This window comes from Neofelis nebulosa, chromosome 8 (assembly GCF_028018385.1).
Source record: "Neofelis nebulosa isolate mNeoNeb1 chromosome 8, mNeoNeb1.pri, whole genome shotgun sequence".
Classification (NCBI taxonomy): Eukaryota; Metazoa; Chordata; class Mammalia; order Carnivora; family Felidae; genus Neofelis; species Neofelis nebulosa.
In genome coordinates this window covers 787335-804304 of record NC_080789.1, presented here as the reverse complement: position 1 = coordinate 804304, position 16970 = coordinate 787335, and the positions used below count along the sequence as shown (strand labels likewise).

Sequence of the window (16970 nt, the reverse complement as noted above, 5' to 3'; positions counted from 1 at the left end):
TAGTTTTAAATGCTTTTAAATACCGAGTTTCTTTCCATGCCAAAAAAATGGATATGATACCACCTTTGTTCATTTTCGTGTTTTTTAGGTGCGGTCAAACGAAGACAGATTTGAAGACGATAGATATTTTTTGGGTTTCTTGTCCAACTCAAAAAGATTTAATGTTGCAATCACCAGACCCAAAGCCTTGTTGATTGTGCTGGGAAACCCTCACGTTCTGGTCAAAGTGAGTCTGCCGAGGAGGGAGGGGCCTGGGTAGAAGGTGCCGCTTGGGACGGCTTGGGGTTTTGAGGCGGGCTCTTTGGTGTTTCAACAGGACCCCTGTTTTGGTGCATTACTGGAATACAGCATTACAAACGGTGTCTACACGGGGTGCGATCTACCTCCCGAACTGCAGTCGCGGCCAGAGTGAGCTCTGTGTCTGTCCTCCAGTTTTTGCCCTGCCCCTCCCTGCCAGCCCACCTCATTCACCTGCTTTCTGTCCAGTGTTGGGATAATGCGGATCGCTTGGGGTCCCTGCAAGAGGCCACAGCCCCCAGCCCTCCAGCCTGAGCTGCTGTGGGGATCCCAGCTCACTGGCCCCCTCCCCTTTCCCCACGTGCAGCTGTGGCTAGACATGCGCCCCCAGGACCGGATCCACAGCCACAGTTGGTGAGGCAGGGCTGGTGGGCCTGGCGCCACACCACAGGGAGCTGCTGTCCCCATCTCTGTGCTGGGGCCCCTGCAGCCTGCCTTGTACCCTAGCCTTGGCCGTGAGCGTAGGGGCCACGGGGTCCGATGGAACCTGCTATTCCCACACCAGCCCATTCCTGCCACTGGACGGTTACTACAGCCCGTCACCAAAATAAATGTGCACATGGGACACCTGGTGTGGCTTTCCGGCTCGAAATGCACCGGGTGCTGGGAAGCAATTGTGCTTCCGTGTGGCCTCTGATCGTTCAGGCTCACAGACATTCTCCGGGTCCTTGAGCCAGTGTTCCCTTCACCTGCCAGCCGTGTAGAGCCCGGGGCCTCTATGGGGGCTCTGTCTGGGGATGGGTGGCCATGCAGAAGTGGGGTCAGCATCCCACTCACCCAGAACCCTGGTACAGCTTGGTGGGACCCGTCCCCTCTGGCCAAGAAGGTGGCCCATCTGTGCAAATCCTCGGGGACCCATTTCTAGGAAGGGCAGGCAGCATTTACACATTGGGGTCTGCGCCTGTGTGAACAGCACCAGGCTTGGGGACCCACATACCCAGGAGCCCAGTGAAGGCATGAAGTCTCTGGCCGTGCCTCCCAGTGAAGTTGGGGGGTGGGGGGAGGGGTGCACAGCAGCCTGCACAGGAGACAGGATGAGCCCTGGGTTCCGAGATGCCCAGACAGACACCCTTACCGTCCATGAGAAGCAGACCCTGAGACGCTGAGGCCCATGACCCCCAGCCCTCGTGCCCAAGAGGACTCCCCATGTGAAGACACAGACCACTGCGTAGACACGGGGGCCTGCGGTGGCTGTACCACTCCTTACTGAGGCTCCGAGTCCCCCTTGTGTTTAGAATACATGACTGCTTCCTCCAGGAAGGCAGCTAGGATGATGCCCTGCACGGGGAGTGTGTGGAGGCCCAGGCAGGGCCCACCCCACGCACACCAGACATGAGGCCAGCTGTTCCCAGGAAGAGTCAGACATGACAGGGCAGCAAGCAGCCCAGGGGCAGGTGGGGTGGGGGTGGGGTTGCTGCTCAGCTGTCAGGGCCAGGCCTTGTCGCCAGAACATGGGGTTCTTGGGTGCTCACCGCCCCTCCCGGGGACACCTACTTCCAAACTCCCCCTTCCCACGGTTCAGGGGCCTGCCCCATTGCGGCGTCTGCTCCTGGAGGCAGATGGGGATACTCCTCTGGCTGCGTGAGGGCTCCTGCTCCCTCCCAGACCTTCACATCCGCCTCCTGAGGGTCTGGGCCTTGGGCGGGTCCTCTGCTCACTCCCAGGGTCTTTTGCCCAGGCAGAGCACTCCGGAAGGGTCTGTGTGTCTTTTCTCAACTTTGGCTTCAGGATCTGGGGAAGGTGCCCTGGGAGCTGGTCGCTGGTGGTGGTTCTGGAACCCTGGATGCTCCTGAATAAACTAAGAGCAAACAGCTGTTTGGGAGTGGAGGCAGCCTGACCAGAAACTGCCTTGCACACTCACTTCTTGGGCAGGGCAGGGATCACATGCATAAAACACACTGAGAGCTGGTCTGAGCGAGGGACCGAGTTCTCTGGTCATGGAGCACATCTTCACAGGGCGGGAGCAGAGGCCAGGCCTCGGGGACGTCTGGGACTTGTCCCTGATGCTGTGTGGAGGCCCCACCGTGGGGAGGCGAGCCTGGGGTTCAGACCTCTGTGCGTGCCTGCCTGTGACAGCCCCACACGCTGACCCCCTGCGGCCTGTGGAAGGGGCTTACTTGGGGCCCGTGCGGCCCCACGATGCCACCCAGAGTTGTCCTAGAAATGGGATATGGGCGCACAGGCCCCTGTCCCGCACTGCTCCTGCTACTCCAGGGGCAAAAGGGGCAGCGGTGAACGCGTGGGACCCAGTGCCCTTCTCTGGGCCTCAGGGACCACTGTTCCACAGGAGCGGCCAGAGCCTCACCAAGCAAGCAGTTGGAAACCTTCATGGGTCAGTGAGAATCCTCTGCTCTCCGGCAACACGGGGCAGCGACCTCATGTACAAAGTGCCATCAGGGATAAAACGATCGAGGATTTCTGGTGGCAACAAGAGCATCGGGCCCAGCTGGGGCCTGTGCGGCGGCTCGAGTGCCCCCACCCCCCATGTCCTCTCGCCCCCTCCCCCCACCACCAGCCAGAGCCCAAGGCTGTGGCTGGAAGAGGGAGCCATGCAGCGGGAAGGAAAGGGAACCGGCCATGGGGAGCCCGAGCTGTGTCTGCCGCCGCAGACCCAAACCAGCCTTGCCAGAAACACGCCCTTCCTCTGGAATCATTGAACTCAGATCCACGTGAGACACCAGCCCCTCAGAGGCTGCAGGTGGGCAAATGAGAATTGTTGGTCCTGCAACGGACAAGGACAGGGCGGGAGGGGAGGAGGATAAGACCTTGTCCACATTGGGGGTCCCAAGGTCACCTCAGGACCTCAGGGCACTAATCAAGGCTCTGTCCCTCAGCCCACTGCTGCCGCCCTGGAGATCCCGTCCTCCCGCTTTACAGGTGGGGACAGGAGCCCCAGTGGTGCAGCCCAGAGCCCATGCTGGCGCCCTGCCCGAGGATGGGGCTCTCCTGACCCCAGACCCCTCACACTTGCGTGCTGTGGGTCAGCTGGTGGCAAAGGGGCTGCACCCAGGAACAAAGCTGTCACGACAGGAGAACGTGCTGGTATTGCTGCTTCAAGAAATACCCACTTGTGGGGGTGCCTGGGTGGCTCAGTCGGTTGAGCGTCCGACTTTGGTTCAGGTCACGGTCCCACCGTTCATGGGTTCAAGCCCCATGCGGGCTCTGTGATGACAGCTCGGAGCCTGGAGCCTGCTTTGGATTCTGTGTCTCCCTCTGCCCCTACCTGCCCCCTCTCAAATGTAAATAAACAGGAAAAAAATAAAAAATTAAAAAAAAAACACTTTTGGCCTCCTGCACTGGCTGCCCCAGAGCCAGGCACTCTGAGTGGCCTCATGGGACAGCTGCAGGAGTCCTAGTGCCACTGCCCCCTGGCCCCACCCCCACAGAAATCACACCCACTGGGCCTCACCCTTGCCCCTCCTCGCCAAGGGGCCGCGTTTTCCTCTGTTGCGTCCCCACCCCCAAGACTGTGGGCCCAGAACTGACCCTTCGCTCCCACCCACGCTGCGTCCCAGGGCTGCAACCCCTTGCCGCCCCTCCCCCCCCCCCCCCCCAAAGGTCTGCACCTGCTCAGCCCTGCCCGGCTCTGCAGTGACTGGATGTCCAGGCTTGCAAGAGGCCGCAGGTGCGGGGCTCGTACTGTGGAGAGGCAGGCGCCAGAGCAATCAGGGTCCTGCAGGCAGCCAGGAGCCGGGCTGGCGTCTCGGAGGGCGGGTGTCCCAGGCCAGGATGCTCTTCAGCAATGGCCCAGAGGGTTATCGGGGGTGGTGGGAGACCGGGTGGGGTCATTCTGCAGAGGACTCGGTGCGCCTGGGCAGGAGGGCACTGAGTGCAGCTTCGCTGGGCCTGGAGCAGGCAGGAGACGGGGTGGGAGGCCAGGTCCGGTGACCAAGCCGGAGGCTCTGCTGAGCACAGGATAAAGCGCACGGGGTCTGCCCTTGACAGAGTCCCCGCCTACAGGAGGCCAGGCCACCTACAGCAGCGAGGACTCCTGGGGAAACTGAGCGAAGAGGTTCCTGCAGGCAGGTGTGGCCTGCACTGGGTTTAAGTTCTGTGCTTGGGGATCCTGGAAAGGAAATTTGGAAGCCGTGTACTGTCACTTACTTTAAGTTGCCTACCGTTTTTCTTCTTGTTTAAAACTACTGGTTCCTAGCACGTGGTAAGTGCCCCGGTTCACTGAAGAAAGACCCAGCAAGTTGACCCTTTGTGGCTGGATGCTCTGCCTTATTCCCCCTTCCCGTAGAACTTTGCCCGCCCAAGTATATCCATTGCAAAATGTGCTGGGTTGAACGTTGACGGCATCACAGACCGTCTTCTCCGGGGCACACGGTGTGTGTGCCAGCCGCCCACACCCCACAGATGCCCCAGGCATGAGCTTTGGCTCCTGAAGAATGAGCAGAAATGACAGAGGTGTGAAGCTGTACCCCTGGGACGGTGGCTGCTAGTCCCCAGAATGAGGGGACAGACGGGAACAGAGCTCCCAGCCAGCCCATAGTCAGTGTGGGGTAGAATGACCCTGTGCTGTTTTGTTGGTTCCTACCTGGCCTCTTGCTCACTCTCTGCTTCTTCTCCAGACCAAGTATGTGTATTGAGGCAGCCATTTGTGGGGGTTTTTTTTAATGCTTATCAACTTTTGAGAGAGAGTGGGGGAGGGGGCAGAGAGAAGGAGACAGAGGATCCGAAGCAGGCTCTGCGCCTGACAGCCCAGCGCGGGCCTTGAACTCACGTGCGGTCAGATCATGACCTGAGCCCAAGTCAGATGCTCAACCGACAAAGCCACCCAGGCGCCCCCCCAGCCATTTGTTTTCAAGTTAATTTTTCTTAGTAATCTTTACACCCAACGTGGGCTCCGACTCTGAGCCCCGAGATCAAGAGCTGTGCACTCTTCTGACTGAGCCACCCAGGTGCCCTGAGGGAAACACTAGTTTTGATCCGTGAAACCGTAAGACTGAACCTGGTAACGAGAAATTCACCAGGATTCTTGTTCTTTAGTTACGGTAAGTACTTAATCAAAATGACGCACGTGTGTTGTAGGTGCTCGTGAGTAAACGCAGAAGTAAACTTGCACTGGGAAGGCATCGGTTAACACACTGTCCGTGTTTGTGGCAGAGCACGGCTTACAGCTGCAGTAAGGGTCCATCATTACTTCGGTTTCTGGTTTCTGGTTTTGCCTTTACAGAGATGAGTGGATTAAACGTTTGCCACAGTACTGTCACTCGGTCTCTCAGAATCCCTCCGTGTGTGAAAAGCCACATGCTAATGTCTCACCACAAGCCGGGCAAGCTGTTCCCCAGTGTGGTCCTCCCTGGAGACAGGATTGTGGAGCACGATCCCTCCAGTTCAGCCTGGCCGAGCCAGCTCGGGGCGAGGACAGCAGTAGCCCCTGTTCCCCAGTGCTTCCTGCACATTCTCCTGGGGAGAGAACAAAGGAGGGCTGGGCTCCAAGTCTCTGCAGGGTTTGAGCCCAGCCCGGGGTATCATCCCCGGACACTCTGCTCTGGCCCCCACCCCAGCCCCATCCAGGCTGGGGAGCGAGGACAGCAGTAAGACAGCTGCTGCCATGGGGCAGTGGGGGCTGGCCTCAGCTTGCCTGGGTGCCCCTCCCATGATGTCCAGACGCTCCCCCGCTGGATGGGAGGACAGCAGCCTAGCCTTTCTCACAGCATGCAGGGTCACCGCCACGACTGCACTCCACAACCTGCTGATGCCCACAGGCCAACTCAGCGATCACACCGAGGCCAGCAGCGTTCCTCTGCACCAGATTAACCAGCTAAAGCACATCGCAGAAAATGGGATACCGTGTACAGAGGAACAAAAACTATGTCTAGGACATGACCTAACAAACCCATGCAACAATATTTACAGAGAAATGATTATAACTTTATGACAGTATATAAAGAAGATCTAAATAAATGAAGAAACATACTATGTTCATAGATAGGAGAACTTAACAATTGTACACATTTCAGTCGTCCCCAAGTTAGTATACCTTCAAGGCAATCTCAGTATTCCAGCTAGATTTCCTTTCTGGAAACTTGACAAAGTCTTTCTGAGACGTATATGTGGAAAAGTAAAGGTCATGAGTACCTAAATTGTCATTGAGAAGGAGTAAAGGGGTACCTGCCGGTCCATATATTTGGTATATGACAAAGCCATCACAAGGACAAACCCATTCCAGATGTGGTGATGACACCTGGTGGTCTGAGAAAGGATATATTGCTTAGTCAACAGTGTGGGGAAAACCAGCTTATTTTATGGAGAAAATCTGAGCTGCATTTCTACCTCCACACATGGTCTTCCGGCTAAAAATGTATCTGCTAAAGGAGTAATACTACCTATGGAATTTGCTTGGGTTGCAATCTTCTGGTACAGTCATCTGAAATCTCCAGATTATAGATTACTTCACCAATTCACGGCAACACCGAAATGAAGCACATTTCAACATATCTGCTTGAAGGCCATGGAAGAATGAGTGTGGAGGGTAAGCTGTCCTGCTCCTAGAGGGACACTGGGATGCCTCTGAGGTCTCACAAAGAAAAAAAACTGCAAACCATAAAACAAACAAATAAAACAGTGGTCTTGACTACATCCAAATGGAGGATTCCTATCCAGATCCCATGGATGGACCCAACAGACAGGCTTGAAGAAGGCCTTACAATGGGTTAACCAAAAGGCTGATGTAAGTCCAAGACCTCTTCCAAATGAACCACAGACAGGGACTCGCGATGTGCAGAAGGCTTGACCAGGCGATAACCCCACTGGTAACCAGAAAAAGGCAAACTGAAAACACTGAAACCACATTCCAGCCCTTAGGGTGGCAGATACCAACCAGAAAGCAAATAATGACAAGAGCTGGGAATGTTAGGGGACAGAACCTCTTTTTTCTGGGGAAGAGTGTGGTCCAGCCTTTCTGGAAAGCAACCTACTAAGTGCCCAGCAGAACCACTGGCAGGGGGAGGGGGGAGGAGGGGGGAGGGGGGAGGAGGGGGAGGGAGAGGAGGGGGGGGTGTCCCAGAGGGCTGTAGGGATCTCCATGCCATTATCCAGGGCCACCTGGGTTAGATGGGGAGTTTTGGGGATATCTAGGGACCATCTAGGTTATTTTTGAGGGTGTCTGGCTTATCTGGGGGGGAGGTCTGGATTATCTGGGGGATGTGAGGGTTATGCGGGGGGCATCAGGGGTTTGGGGGGGTGTGGCTGGGTTATCCAGGGGCAGCTGGGCTTTAAGGGAGTTGGGTTGTATGTGGGTGTCTGGGTTGCAGGGGGTGGGTGCCCGTGTTACCGGAGGGATGGGAAATTGAAGGCAGCCCCCTCAGTACGTAGTAGACAAGTAAAACGAGCTGGAAGCCAAGGGTGGGCATCCATCGCTCAGAAACATAATCTTGGAAAGCTCAGAGACCCTCAAGAAAGGTGGAAACATGCAGTGTGGACAGAGTGCAGGCTTGGTGCGGGGGGGGAGGGGGGGGGGCCTCTGTCAGCCCCGACGCGGGGCTGTGGGCTGACTGGCTCACCGCAGTGGCCCTGGACCTGTGAACATTGGTGCCCAGGACACAGGAACTACAGAAGCAAGTTAAAGCTGCGACCAGAAGTATCTCACAAAGGCAGCACGTGTGTGTCCCAAAATAGTGGGAAGGGGACCGGCCATGAAAGAATCGAAGGAAACACTGACGAACCGCCGCGGGTCTTGCAGGCAGCGGGGCAGACCCCGAAGTGTGCGCGCAGTTGTTCAGGAGGACGCCCAGGGAGTGGGTGGGCGGGGGGGGGGGGGAGGTGGCGGGGACGAGGGTCAGGAAGGGGTGCCAGCACCTCAGAGCCTCCCCCGGGAGCTGGCACAGGCCGGCCCCCAGCGTGTCTGTCGAATGAGGCAAAGGGACAAGTGGCTGGGGCGGGTGACGGGGAGGAGGTGCAGGGCAGGGTAGGAAGCGGGGCCGCGGGAGGTGATGCGGGGCGGGCGGGAAAGACGCCCCGCAGTGTCCGCGGGCCGCGGCCCCAGACCGGGGAGGGGTGCCCAGGCCCCCGCGCGCGCGTCCAGGCTCCGGGCAGGGAGTTGGTGGAGGCGGCCGGAGGCGGGACGACGACACCCCCTCCTCGCCGGGGCGGCTCCCGCGGCCACGAGCCGGGCGAGGCCCCCACCCCCCCCCCCACCCCGAGCAAGAGGAGGAGGGGGCGAGCCGGCGTTAATTCATTTTATTTAATTTAAATATTTTTTGCAAAGTCATCGCCCGCGCCGCAGCTGCGTGGCAGGGGGAAGGGGGGGCGGGGGGCGGGGGGGGCGGAGCCACGCCGCGAGTCGCCGCAGGTAAACAGCCCCCTCCCCGCGGTGGGAGCGGGGCCCCGGCCCCAGCCAGGGACAGCGGCCGCCGCCCCCGCCGGAGGGACGCGCCAGGCCCGGCCGGGGCTGCAGCCGAGGCGGGGGCGGCGGGGGCGCGGGCGGCCGGACCCCTGCCCGCGGGGGCGGCCGAGCGCCCCCCACCGCCGCGCCGGCCCGGCGCCCGCCCCCGCCGCGCCCCCCGCCCCGCCGCCCCGCGCCCCCCGCCCCGCCGCCCCGCCCGCGCCCCCGGGCCGCGCCCCCGCCCCCCATGCACCACCTCCTGCAGCAGTCGGCGGACATGGCGACCGCGCTGCTGGCCGGGGAGAAGCTGCGCGAGCTGATCCTGCCGGGCGCGCAGGACGACAAGGCGGGCGCGCTCGCCGCGCTGCTGCTGCAGCTCAAGCTGGAGCTGCCCTTCGACCGCGTGGTCACCATCGGCACCGTGCTGGTCCCCATCCTGCTCGTCACCCTGGTCTTCACCAAGAACTTCGCAGGTGAGGCTGGGGGCGCGCCCCGAGTCCCCGCCCCGGCGGCCCGCCGCCGGCCACCCGCTCGGGCCCGGGCTGGGGCTGGGGGTGGAGGTGGGGGTGGGGGGCCTCCCAGCGCGCCCCCGAAGGCCGCCCCCCTCCTCCCCGCATCGTCGCCCCTGTGTCGCCAGGCGCCCAGGGCTGCCTGCGAGACCCCCACCCCCCGCCTCGGATGCATTGTTCCCACTCTCCGTGCGCGCCCCGCCAGCAGCGGGTGGACCCGTCCCGGACCCGGTGGTCTCAGGCGTAAATGAGGCTCGGGGTCTGGCAGGCGAGCCCGGGAGGGGGAGTGGGCAGGCTCTGAGCGGAGGAGGAGTGGAGAGAAGGACAGCTGATGCCAAAGGCCGGCAGAGCGCCCGCGCGGCAGGCAGAGTGCGGGGGGCCGGGCTCGCCGCGAGGGTCCCTGAGATGCGGGCGGGTTCCGGTCGGCGGCGGGGAGAGGCCTTGGTCCGGGCGCCGCGAGCCCGCGAAGGGACGCCGCGGAGGTCCGGGAGGCTGGGCCGAGCACCCTGCTGGCGGGCAGTGGACCCTCCTGGCCAAGCCGGAGGCGGGAAGCCTGTGAGGCCGGTGCAGGTGGAAGACGGGGCTCGACAGGGGCAGAGACGGGAACCAGCACAGGGGGAGTCCGAGATGTCGAGGCCGCAAGTGGCTGTCCGGGGGGCACCAGGAAGACCCTGGTTGAGGTGGGTTCAGGAGTGGGAGGAGGCACGGGGGGGGGGGGGGTCGGTGAGGAGGAGGAGAGTGGTGGGCAGTGCCCCCGCCCTCCCTAAGGAGCCGGTGGGTCGGCCAGGCGGAGGCTGCTGGCTGGCTGGAGGCAGGGAGTGGCGCCCCCCCCCCCCCGACCCAGATCTGGCTGGCGATGGGTCCAGGGGGGCCCCTCAGCATTCCACTGGCCATGCTCGAGGGCCAGAGGTGCCGGCCCAAGGCAGAGGGGGTGGGGGCTCCTGTGCACCCCTCCAGGAGGGACATGTGACCCTGTCCCCTGAGTGACATTGGCAGACCTTCTTGCACTCTGCATTGGTTCTGCCCCAAAGGGCTCGCTTTTTAGGGGTCCTCGTGACCTGGGAACTTCAGACCTGAATGGAGTACGTACCCAGACACTCAGACACGCCCAGGACAGGACATTCCCTCGGGGATGGGAGGCTCCACGCGCTCAGACACAGGTGTGACCCACAAGTGTCACTCAGGGCACATGTGGATGTATTCCGTTTCTAACGCTACTGGATCAAATATGCACAAACTTGGTGATTCAGAACAACAGAACAGCTGTCAGTCTGGGGACCGCAGGTGCAAAATCCAGGTGTGGGCGGGGCCTGGCTCCCAGAGGCTCCTGGGAGGGTCCCTCCTGCCTCTGCAGTTTCTGAGGCTCCCTCACCCAGTCTCTGCTTCCATTTTCACAAGGGCACCTCCTCCCTGGGTGTCTGGGTCCAAATTCCTCTTTTTTACGAGGACTCCAGTCATTGGGTTGGGGCCACCCGACTCCAGTGTGATCTGATCTCGATCACATCTGCGAAGACCCTATTTCCAAACAAGGTCAGATTCACAGGTACCAGAGGTCGGGACTTGGAACATCTTTTCGGGGGACACGATTCTGTCCCCTACGGATGTGCACAGTGGGGCAGGCTCAGGACCGTCATCGTCAGGTGACTCTCCTGTCTCCTCCATTCTGAGGTTCTGTGAGTCCAGCTCACCCCATGTGGAGCCTCAGCGCCCCTCTGCATCCAGCCAGGCTTGGGCTGCTGGCGTTTCCCAAGTTCATCCTTCATTCTTGGTCCGGGGGGTGCCCTGAGCCTTCCTGTGCCGGCCTGCCCCTCCACATTGACCTACATTTGCACACTGACATGCATGCGTCCACCTGGGCCCCTGAGCATGGACAAGGCAGGCCTTGTGAGCCTGGCCCCCTGGGACCTGGCATGCCCCGTGGAACACGCCTGGCCTTCGGGGTCCAGGGCTGCCCCAGGATAGTGTGTCCCAGATCACGGAACGAAGCAGGGCTGGCACCAGCTGATCAAGTGTTCTCTCTTGCGTCGCTGAGATGCCTTGCTCCAGCGGTCGCTCCCCTCGCCTGGACTAAGGTTCGAGTCAGGACAGTGGCTTTGTCGTAGTCTGAAGTGACCCATCTCCTGGTGCTTCACACAGAGCTTAGAAGCGCCCACGTCCCCTCCCCAGGCCCAAGGACAGTGGGGCGCAGGAAACAGCGCCCTGCAGGCAGGAACCACATGTCCACAGGGTGAACTTCCAGGAGAGACCCTGCGACGACACATGGGGACGGGCTGGGGCAGGACTGCAAGAGGGACATGAGGTCAGAGGCTCTGGGGGCCCCTCTGCCCAGCCCCCGCCCCGGACAGGAGCACACTTGGGGACCCCGTCCCCCCAGCACCATATCAGCATCCATCTGTGAAGGTGTCGGCCCAGGGGCAAGGGTCCAGCATGCGCCCTGTCACGGCCAGAAGGATCCATGACCCGCCTGCTGGGAGCTGGCTGGGGGCACGGGCCTCGAACACTCCCCCGCCGACCCTGCCCAGGGTGGATGCCCGGTGCCTGGCTCCTCGCTGCGTGAGGGTCCCCCTGGAGCAGGGCGTGCCCATCGGGGACACGACAGTAAACCTTCTGGCACCACCCAGCATGGTGAGGCGCTGATGCGGTGGCACCGGCCTCCTGGCCTAGAACCTGGCACATCCCCAGGGTGGGGGGCAGCGGGCAGCAGGGAGACCCCATGGCTCCCGGCCGGGGTTGCTGTGAGCAGCCCCCACCCCCACACTGGCACCGACCCCTGAGCAGTGGACAGAGGGGCCAGGTGGGCAGACAGCCTCAAGGGAAGCCAGGTTCCTCAGACGTTATACGGGGTCCGCGCAGAGGAACTGACAACTGCTTTTTCTTGAAGTGGCCCCCCGTGACCTGGGTGTGCCACTCTAGCCTGAAGGCGTGCAGGTGTCCCCAGAGTGTGTGCCCCCTTTTCCAAAAGAAAAGAAGGCAAGCGCTTTGCCCCTCCCAGGACTGGTGAGCCTGAGGTCCCGGGGCGGCTGAATGGTCTCGGGGGAGGGGTGCCACACATGTCACGGGCCAAGTCTCCCTGGGAGGACGTGGGGGCCACGAGCCAGGTCTGGGGGTAGGATCTCGGCAGCACCGGAGGAAGGCCGCTGACCCGCTCTGCATGGCGAGAGGGGTGCAGCCGGCCCGACGGCAGAGTGGCCGGGTCCTCAGCGGCCGTGAGCCTGGGGGGCCAGTGCTGCAGACGGGCACCGAGCCTGCCGGGGGGGGGGGGGGGGGGTCCCGCAGCACCAGACACATTCCTTTGCTGTGGTTTTCGTGCCCGTCATCATCGGGGAGGGAAAACACAGCCCGGGGACGGCCACTTTCCCCGCAGTTCGGGCAGCATCCACTGTTCCTGGTGGCAGACACTGCGGTCCTGCTGGTGAGGCTTCGTGTCGGGTTCCAGGTCCCTGCCCTTGCCCACCTAGCGTCTGGGATTCCCAGGTCTGCCGTTCTCCGGGACCATGGGTCTCGGACAGGCACCCCTCACCCCTGCACGGCAGGCAGGGCCCACATCTATAAGTGCCCCTGGCCAGGTGGGACCTGCCCCGGCCATCTGCCCTCTTAAAGATGAAGCCGCAGGCGGTGCAGGGCCAGGGGTCTAACTCTGCCACTGGAAAAGGGCCCTGGGCCGAGGGGCCTGTGCTGCTGCCCTCTGGGATGGGGTTTCCCCCGGTGCACACAGAGACTCTTTGGATACGAGAGGGACCTGAGGTTTGAAGGGCAGGTCAGTCGCGGGTGGGGGCTGGGGCTGGCAGGGCTGTACCCCCCCCCCCCACCCTGTGCCACAGCCAACTGCTGGGGGGGCGGGGGGGACCCTGGGTGAGACCTCCATGCCCCTGGCTGGTCGTAAGGGATGGAGCATCTCCTGGGCCCCCGGAGCCTTTCTGTGTGGGGAACAGCAGGCCCCAGCCCGAGTCTCCTGTCTGCCCCCAGAGGAGCCCATTTACTGCTACACGCCGCACAACTTCACTCGCGACCAGGCGCTGTACGCTCGCGGCTACTGCTGGACGGAGCTGCGGGACGCGCTGCCGGGCGTGGACGCCAGCCTGTGGCCGTCGCTGTTTGAGCACAAGCTGCTGCCCTACTCGCTGCTGGCCTTCGCGGCCATCATGTACGTCCCCGCGTTGGGCTGGGAGTTCCTGGCCTCCACCCGCCTCACCTCGGAGCTCAACTTCCTGCTGCAGGAGATCGACAACTGCTACCACCGCGCCGCCGAGGGCCGCGCCCCCAAGATCGAGAAGCAGATCCAGTCCAAGGGGCCCGGCATCACGGAGCGCGAGAGGCGCGAGATCATCGAGAACGCCGAGAAGGAGAAGAGCCCGGAGCAGAACCTGTTCGAGAAGTACCTGGAGCGCCGCGGCCGCAGCAACTTCCTGGCCAAGCTGTACCTGGCGCGGCACCTGCTGATCCTGCTGCTCAGCGTGGCGCCCATCTCCTACCTGTGCACCTACTACGCCACGCAGAAGCAGAACGAGTTCACGTGCGCGCTGGGCGCGTCCCCGGACGGGCCGGCAGGGGGCGCGGCGGCGGGGGCGGCGGCCGTGCGCGTCAGCTGCAAGCTGCCGTCCGTGCAGCTGCAGCGCATCGTGGCGGGCGTGGACATCGTGCTGCTGTGCGCCATGAACCTCATCATCCTCGTCAACCTCATCCACCTCTTCATCTTCCGCAAGAGCAACTTCATCTTCGACAAGCTGCACAAGGTGGGCATCAAGACGCGCCGGCAGTGGCGCCGCTCGCAGTTCTGCGACATCAACATCCTGGCCATGTTCTGCAACGAGAACCGCGACCACATCAAGTCGCTCAACCGGCTGGACTTCATCACCAACGAGAGCGACCTCATGTACGACAACGTGGTGCGGCAGCTGCTGGCCGCGCTGGCCCAGTCCAACCACGACGCCACGCCCACCGTGCGCGACGCGGGCGTGCAGACCGTCGACCCCAGCGCCAACCCCGCCGAGTCCGAGGGCTCCGCCGAGCCGCCCGTGGTCAAGCGGCCGCGCAAGAAGATGAAGTGGATCCCCACCAGCAACCCGCTGCCCCAGCCCTTCAAGGAGCCGCTGGCCATCATGCGCGTGGAGAACAGCAAGGCCGAGAAGCCCAAGCCCGTGCGCCGCAAGACGGCCACCGACACGCTCATCGCGCCGCTGCTGGACGCGGGGGCGCGCGCCGCGCACCACTACAAGGGCGGCGGGGGCGACGCGGGGCCCGCCCCCGACAAGAAGCATGCGCGCCACTTTTCCCTGGACGTGCACCCCTACATCCTGGGCACCAAGAAGGCCAAGCCCGAGGCCGTGCCCGCCGCCGCCCTGCCCGCCTCCCGGAGCCAGGAAGGGGGTTTCCTGTCCCAGGCGGAGGAGTGCGCGCTCGGCTTGGCCGCAGCCCCCACCAAAGGTAGGCAGCCGGGCACCCCGGGCCCCGGGGAAGGCAGCCCCCCCGCGCGCCGCCCTCCCGGAACCGTGTGAAAGGCGCTAAGGAGCTGGCTGGGTGCACGAAGCTGGTGGGCGGCTGGGGGGGTGGGGGTGGGGGGGAGTGGGCAGCCTCCAACCTGAGGGGACACTGCAGGCGGGCCCTGCCGGGCCCTGTGAAGCAGCTAGGAGAGCCCCAGGGGGATAGGACAGTAGGGTCACTCCGGCTCCAGAGAAGAGTCTGGAAATGGGCACTGCCGCTCCCGAGGCCGCGGGAGATTGAGCCCAGACAGGCTGGGTGGGAGGTGGTGGCGCAGAGGGGGTCGGCCTGGCCCCGCCTGGCTAAGGAGGCTGAAGGGGAGAGAAAATCAAGCCCTCGCGGGGCACTGGGGCCGGGGGGCGGGGGGGCGGGCGGAGGGGGGGGGGCCTTAAGCCGCAGCCCGCCCTCCCGCGGCCAGCCTGCCCTGGTGGGTCTGCCTCGGTGGAGAGAGGGGTGGCCCGAGGGTGTGACGTGCCTGTGTTCCCGGCTGTTGGCAGACGCTCCGCTCCCCGAGAAGGAAATCCTGTACCCCGCAGAGCCAGCCCGCGCCACGCTTCCTCCCGGGGGCCCGTTTCACGTCTGCTCGCCCCCCGCAGCCCCCGCCACAGCTCCTCTGTCGCCAGCCAGCCTAGGCAAGCCCGACCCCCTGGCTATCCTGAGCCGCAACGCCACGCACCCGCTGCTGCACATCAGCACGCTGTACGAAGCCCGGGAAGAGGAGGACGGGGGCCCCCGGGCTCCCCCGGACGTGGGCAGCCTCATCGCCATCCCCCCGCCCCAGCAGATGCTCATCGCCACCTTTGACGAGCCCAGGACAGTAGTGAGCACTGTGGAGTTCTGAGGGGCAGGGCTGCCCGGCCGCCACAGAGCAGCGCGTGGCCCGGCAGTGCCGCTGACCGCAGCCCCGAGTGGGTGTGGCCCCTCTGCTTTGCCCCCCCAACCGCCCGCACCTCCTGGCCTCCTGTCCGCATGCCACGGGGCCCGGCACCTTGCCCACCCGGCCCCCGAGGCAGCACCGCCGGGGTGCTGGCTGGGCCAGGGGCTGGCCTCGACCCCAGCGGAGCCCCCAGCCCCCCAGCCAGCGAGGCCTGGAGCCGCCTTCCCCCTCCCCCCGCAGCAGGCGCTCAGCCGTGAGATCGAAGAGTGTATTTTTTTAGTCCATTTTGTCTTGGGTCCGGGATGCCGGCCCTGAGGGGCCAGGCTGTGGCAGGACGCCTCTGCTCCTGAGCCTGGAAGGAGGCTGGGGGTGAGCACACCACCAGGCCTAGCCGTGCCCGAGGGGCCATGCTCAGGTTTCCCCGCTGCAGGGACCAGGAGCCCCGGGGCGGGAGGTGCCGGGGCCCACCCTCCATCAGATCAACATATGCACTTTCTCCTCGTACCCCGACATACCCGTACTTTATTTTACTATGATTACTGTAACTACCGAGTGTACGTATTATCAGGACACAGGACGGCGTGTGCGTGGGCGCGTGAGCGAGAGGGCGAGGGCGCCAGCGTGCAAGTGGATGTGTGCGTGAGTGGGCACGAGCGGGCGGGCGCCAGCGCGAACGCACGGGGTGTGACTGGGCACGGGGCTGAGACGGTGTGGACGCCAGCGTGCAAGGGAAGGAGTCCAACGCAATAACCACGTCCCCCCACCCAGGCCACCAGCCCCCCACCCGAGGGCCCACGCTGCTTCCGGTGGGCACCCAGGGCTGGCGCTCGGAGGGTCTGTCCCTATTACCTCAGCCACGGTGACAACGTGACAGTATTAACAAGGTAGCACCGAGCATATCAATAAATATTATTCTGATACCGCCCGAGTCCCGTGTGGTCCGTCTGCAGGAGGCCTGTGCTCTGAGCTTCCTGCGTCAGGGCGCCTCCGCTCACCATGGTCACGGGAGGCCGTGGGAGGTGCCCCGCTGCCCTCCAGGTCACCTTGGGAGCTCTACCGCACCCACAGTCAAGCGTTTATCACTTGTGGTTGACAGGTCGTGGCCTCTAACATGCACGCCCTCTGCGCCATGGGGTGACTCAGGTGAGCCCTGCCCCATCGGGGCTCGCAGACGCAGCAGAGACAAAGGCATGAGCCCCCAGGAAGCTGTCCCCTCCATCGGATGCTCGGGGGGCAGGGGCCTGTTGGGTACACTCAGGGGAGCAGGGAGAGCCGAGAACACTTCCCGGAAGAGGCACCCTTGATGTGGTCTGGGGGTGCTCATGATATTACAGGGACCCAGGACAGGGCACCTTCAACACTGGGCCCGGGACTCAGCTGGGGCTGAGGGCAGTCCCATGGGTCCACCTTGCAGCCACACGCCCTCCAGTCCATGGCTGATGACCCCGAGAATCTGAACAGGGGCTCCTTGGAGGCA

General features: G+C 63.1%; 2 protein-coding genes across 3 annotated transcripts in view; both read left to right on the top strand.

Annotated features, from left to right (window-relative positions):
• MOV10L1 (Mov10 like RISC complex RNA helicase 1) overlaps positions 1-862 on the top strand; it is a 73317-nt gene extending 72455 nt beyond the window's left edge. For both annotated transcript variants that reach the window (XM_058740937.1, XM_058740936.1), the window contains exons 25-27: positions 89-226; positions 317-408; positions 605-862. In XM_058740937.1, coding sequence (XP_058596920.1) covers positions 89-226; positions 317-408; positions 605-614 — 240 coding nt within the window. In that variant the 3' untranslated portion in view covers positions 615-862. The remainder of the gene's footprint in view (positions 1-88; positions 227-316; positions 409-604) is intronic.
• Positions 863-8830: 7968 nt separating this feature from the next.
• Positions 8831-16414, top strand: PANX2 (pannexin 2). The gene is made up of 3 exons (XM_058740935.1): positions 8831-9102; positions 13105-14562; positions 15114-16414. The coding sequence occupies exons 1-3, from the start codon at positions 8877-8879 to the stop codon at positions 15455-15457; spliced, it is 2028 nt and encodes a 675-aa protein (XP_058596918.1). The 5' UTR covers positions 8831-8876; the 3' UTR covers positions 15458-16414.
• Positions 16415-16970: the final 556 nt, after the last annotated feature.